The 4,770-nt window shown below is 44.1% G+C and overlaps 1 protein-coding gene across 1 annotated transcript; it reads left to right on the top strand.

Annotated features, from left to right (window-relative positions):
* Positions 1-627: 627 nt before the first annotated feature.
* On the top strand, positions 628-3,817 carry LOC106608293 (proto-oncogene c-Fos). Its single transcript, XM_045721163.1, has 4 exons — positions 628-969; positions 1,759-2,100; positions 2,472-2,579; positions 2,761-3,817. The coding sequence occupies exons 1-4, from the start codon at positions 793-795 to the stop codon at positions 3,535-3,537; spliced, it is 1,404 nt and encodes a 467-aa protein (XP_045577119.1). The 5' UTR covers positions 628-792; the 3' UTR covers positions 3,538-3,817.
* Positions 3,818-4,770: the final 953 nt, after the last annotated feature.

Below are 4,770 nucleotides of genomic sequence, written 5' to 3'. Positions count from 1 at the left end.
AACGGCTGGGGGCCCCTGAGGAGAGGTTTGGAACGGCTGGGGGTCCCTGAGGAGATGTTTGGAACGGCTGGGGGTCCCTGAGGAGAGGTTTAGAACGGCTGGGGGTCCCTGAGGAGAGGTTTGAGAAACACTGCTGTAGTCTATAGGAAATACAAGATTGGTAAATGATTTTCAAAGCTATTTCAGTATCGGTTATATATAGCGTGGTACATACAGTATATGTTCTGTGCATTATCTAAAACGTGGCCATGTGTGTATTATGAAACGAGGTTTTTACAAAGGGAACAGGTTATAACGTGTGTAATGCAAACTGCTGCACAGGATATAGCCTATGATGTGACGTAGTTCATTCACACGGCGGTGGTTACAATGTAGCCATCAATTTCTTGAAGAGGGCCTCAACATACAAACAATGTGGTCATATTTGAGTGGTACAATTGAATCTGAATTACATTGAGACTGCTATCATCTCAGTTTAAAATGTGTGTGGATAATATTGCAGCTCCGTTGCTAAAACAAGCCTGTTTATTCTAGCCTATAACCTCCCTACCGTCTTTGTGGAATGGTACCGTCTCTCCACACATATTTCATTAATAAAATTCAAGCTCACAATAAAAGGAGGCGCGCTCCACTATCTGCAGCTACTACCATTCGCTTGAAAGCGGTGAAAGTAATGCACAGAGGTGACAACAGCAGGACAGTAGATTATAGGATACGATCATTTAATAGGGATAGTGATTTATTTTCTAAAGCTTTATTATTAATACATTTTGTTGTTGATAAGGCATCATCATGTATCCGGACTCGAGCCTAGACTTCGATGATTCCTCGAGCTCGTCTATCAGCAGCAGCAGCAGCAGCACGAGCAGCACCGGCGCAGCATCGTCTACCGGAGATTTCCCCCCGTGTAGCCAGCCATCTCCAGATTCACACACGAACAAACCGTCAATGGACAGCAACATGTCGCGGGTAATTTTTTGGGGATCTTATCAGAAACAAAAGGAAAACATTTGAATGGAATTGTCTTTGGCATTTTTTAAATATTCATTATGTTTGTGTTGCATTGAGTTTGTGGCAAAATTAATCATTTATTAACAACAACAAAAAATAATAATTGCATATTAGGACTAACTAATAAGACACGGTGATTCTAGCCAACTAGATCGTGAACCGCTCCTGTGAAATGTAGCATTGTCAGCACCATTATTACCTATTACCTATTACCCATTACCCATTACCTATTACCTATTACCTATTCAGATGTTTATGGCATGTTGAAAATGCCTTTATTGGTTAGGTAGGTAGGTAGGTACGGTACAGTCTAAGCCTGCATGGCACCGTCAGACTGTTGACTGATCACCTTCAAATTCCTGACATTCCTAGCGTGGTATAGAAGGTCCATGTTGACCATGTTATAATTTAAGACTTGACTGATGCCATCATGCCAATAGATGATGATGGTGGTGATGATGATGATGATTGGTGTAGCTATTTTTGGCATCATGAGATGGACTGTCATTGAGTAATTATGTGGGATGTCAGAAACCATTTAAAATGCTAATAAAAAATCATTCTAGATGTTGTAAATTAGTACAGAATTATATTTGTAGATACACCATAAATAGTGCTATAAATTTCACGCCAATAACCAAATCATTGATGCACATCACACCCCTTTTGGAAAGGTCAACCTTGCACGTCATTGGATTCAATTGATTCGATTCAATAAATTCAACATTCCTTGTATTGTTTTTGCAGGATGTCTGCGGAGAAACAGACTCTCCATGGCAGCCTCCCTTTGTTCCAACGGTGACTGCAATCTCAACCTCCCTGGATCTGCACTGGATGTTCCAACAGACCACCGTCATCACATCAGCATCAGTCTCCTCCTCCTCCTCCTCCTCCTCATCCTCATCCTCCTTCTCCTCATCCTCCTCCTCCTCCTCCTCCTCCTCCTCCTCCTCCTCCTCCTTCTCCTCATCCTCCTCCTCCTCCTCCTCCTCCTCCTCCTCCTCCAGTGGACGTGCAAAGCTTAGCAGAGCGCATGGCGCAACCCAGTCGTCTTCCAGAGTGGAAGGCAGCAAGAAAGGGAAAAAACAGGCAAGCCTTGTTAAATATCAAGGAGAATTTTGATACATCTTTTAAAGAATTGTCTTGAATGTCTGATGTGCGTGCGTGCACGTGACTGACCAGATAGACTGTGCCAATGTTGTAGCATTTTACGCACGTCTCAGTGATTGATTGGGTCTAGTGTAGAGCCTGTTACTACGCATTACATTTGTATCCTAGCCAAGGAGAGTCTACATTCTGTAACAATGGCATATTTTCTGACACTGCATTGAAGGATGTGTAGGCTTTTTTAGGGCTACCCTTTGCCAAATGTTGAATTAGCCAAGTGATGAGATGGCAAGATTCCTCATGCAGGTCAGGATATGCATTGACAGGGTTCTCATTTGTTGAGACTGATCTAGCCTTCATCAGAAGAGGACGAGAGGAGAAATATCAGGAGAGAGAGGAATAAAGTCGCTGCAGCCAAGTGTCGCAACAGACGGAGGGAGCTCACCGACACCCTGCAAGCCGTAAGTGCACCTTGTTTTCATCTGGAAAAACTACTGTTATGTCCTTATGAAGATGCTTAGCAGAATGGATTTTACCCAAAGTGATTGAGGTTCTCCGTACCTCGTACTATACCAGGTATCTTCTTGTAATTGTCATTTCATAAATGTGTTAATAGATTGATGTGTGGTTCTCCCCTTATAGGAAACTGATCAGCTTGAGGGGGACAAAGAGGCCTTGCAGACAGAGATCACCCATCTCCTGAAAGAGAAAGAGAGACTGGAACAGATCCTATCCACCCACCAACCAGCCTGCAAACTAGCCGTCGCTGAGGACGATGTCGAAAATGAGATCGACAATGACATTGAAGGCATTCTACAAGACACCCCAGATTCTGCCCAGCTGCTCTCCATCTTGGAGAATGCAGACAAACTCCAACTCCCAGAAGGCAATGCGACAGTAGTGACTGGCTCCAAGGGCCCCTTGTTCCAAGAAATGGACACCGTCCCCATCCCAAGCATCTCCATCTCTGCCTCGGCCATCTTGGGTAACTCCAACATCCTACTGTGCTCCAGTGCTGAGGAAGAACCCATGGAGGACCTAGACTTCGACCAGGGTGACCTACAGGACCTGGTCCCCAGCCTGGAACTCAACATGGCTGTGGCCCCTGAGACGGCCCCGTCCGTTCCCGACATCGACCTCCTCGGGGGCCCCTTCTGCCTCTCAGACTGGGAGACCCTGTACAAGTCTGTGGCCAATGATCTGGAGCCCCTCTGCACCCCCACGATGATGTCTTCCAGTGACAGTCCTACATGTAGCAGTTATTACCGCTCTGTGTTTTCGTTCAATTACTCCGAGATAGATCATGTGGCTGAGGAGAAGGGGTGTTGTGAGAGCTCCGAGGGTCTCAAAGGAGTTGTTGGCGGTAGATCTGATTTGATTAACGGTAATCTCAATTCACCCACTCTGTTGGCCTTGTGAATCTGTTATGAACTGGTTGAAGAAATAGGGCCAGTTCCCCACACACAGATTAAGCCTAGTCTTATTAAAAAGTAATAATAATAGCATGTTCAATAATGATTCTCCATTGAAAGTGCTTTCCTAGTCCAGGACTAGGACTAGATCTGTGTCCGGGAAACTGGTCCATGAGGTTGATATTGAATCAATAAGCTATGGTCTATTTATCTATCTATCTATCTATCCCCTGATGTTTTGTTAACCTTTAACCTTTAGCACCAAATTAAATGATTACTGTGACTGTAACAATGTTAACTTCTTCCAGATATATTGGTGCACCTGTGAGGGCTGTTCACTCTCTTGAGTAGTGGTGGAAAAAGTACCCAATTGTCATACTTAAGTAAAAGTAAAGATGCCTTATTAGAAAATGACTCTAGTAAAAGTGAAAGTCACCCTGTAAAATAGTACTTGAGTAAAAATCTAAAAGTGTTAGGTTTTAAATATACTTAAGTATCAAAAGTAAATGTAATTGCTAAAATATACTTAAGTATCAAAAGTAAAACTATAAATAATTACTTATATTGAGCAAACCAGACGGCACCATTTTCTTGTTTTTTAAATTTACAGATAGCCAGGGGCACTGTCCAACACTCAGACATCATTTACAGATAGCCAGGGGCACACTCCAACACTCAGACATCATTTACAGATAGCCAGGGGCACTGTCCAACACTCAGACATCATTTACAGATAGCCAGGGGCACTGTCCAACACTCAGACATCATTTACAGATAGCCAGGGGCACACTCCAACACTCAGACATCATTTACAGATAGCCAGGGGCACTGTCCAACACTCAGACATCATTTACAGATAGCCAGGGGCACTGTCCAACACTCAGACATCATTTACAGATAGCCAGGGGCACTGTCCAACACTCAGACATCATTTACAGATAGCCAGGGGCACACTCCAACACTCAGACATCATTTACAGATAGCCAGGGGCACTGTCCAACACTCAGACATCATTTACAGATAGCCAGGGGCACACTCCAACACTCAGACATCATTTACAGATAGCCAGGGGCACTGTCCAACACTCAGACATCATTTACAGATAGCCAGGGGCACTGTCCAACACTCAGACATCATTTACAGATAGCCAGGGGCACACTCCAACACTCAGACATCATTTACAGATAGCCAAGGGGCACTGTCCAACACTCAGACATCATTTACAGATAGCCAGGGGCAC

This window comes from Salmo salar, chromosome ssa06, assembly GCF_905237065.1.
Source record: "Salmo salar chromosome ssa06, Ssal_v3.1, whole genome shotgun sequence".
NCBI classification, from domain to species: Eukaryota; Metazoa; Chordata; class Actinopteri; order Salmoniformes; family Salmonidae; genus Salmo; species Salmo salar.
The sequence above is the reverse complement of the archived record's forward strand: the minus strand, read 5'-3'. Positions and strand labels throughout refer to the sequence as shown.

Coding starts and splice junctions, on each gene's coding strand:
- LOC106608293 (XM_045721163.1), top strand. CDS start 793: ATGTATCCGGACTCGAGCCTAGACTTCGATGATTCCTCGAGCTCGTCT. Junction 970..1,758: donor TGGACAGCAACATGTCGCGG/GTAATTTTTTGG, acceptor TTGTTTTTGCAG/GATGTCTGCGGAGAAACAGA. Junction 2,580..2,760: donor TCACCGACACCCTGCAAGCC/GTAAGTGCACCT, acceptor CTCCCCTTATAG/GAAACTGATCAGCTTGAGGG.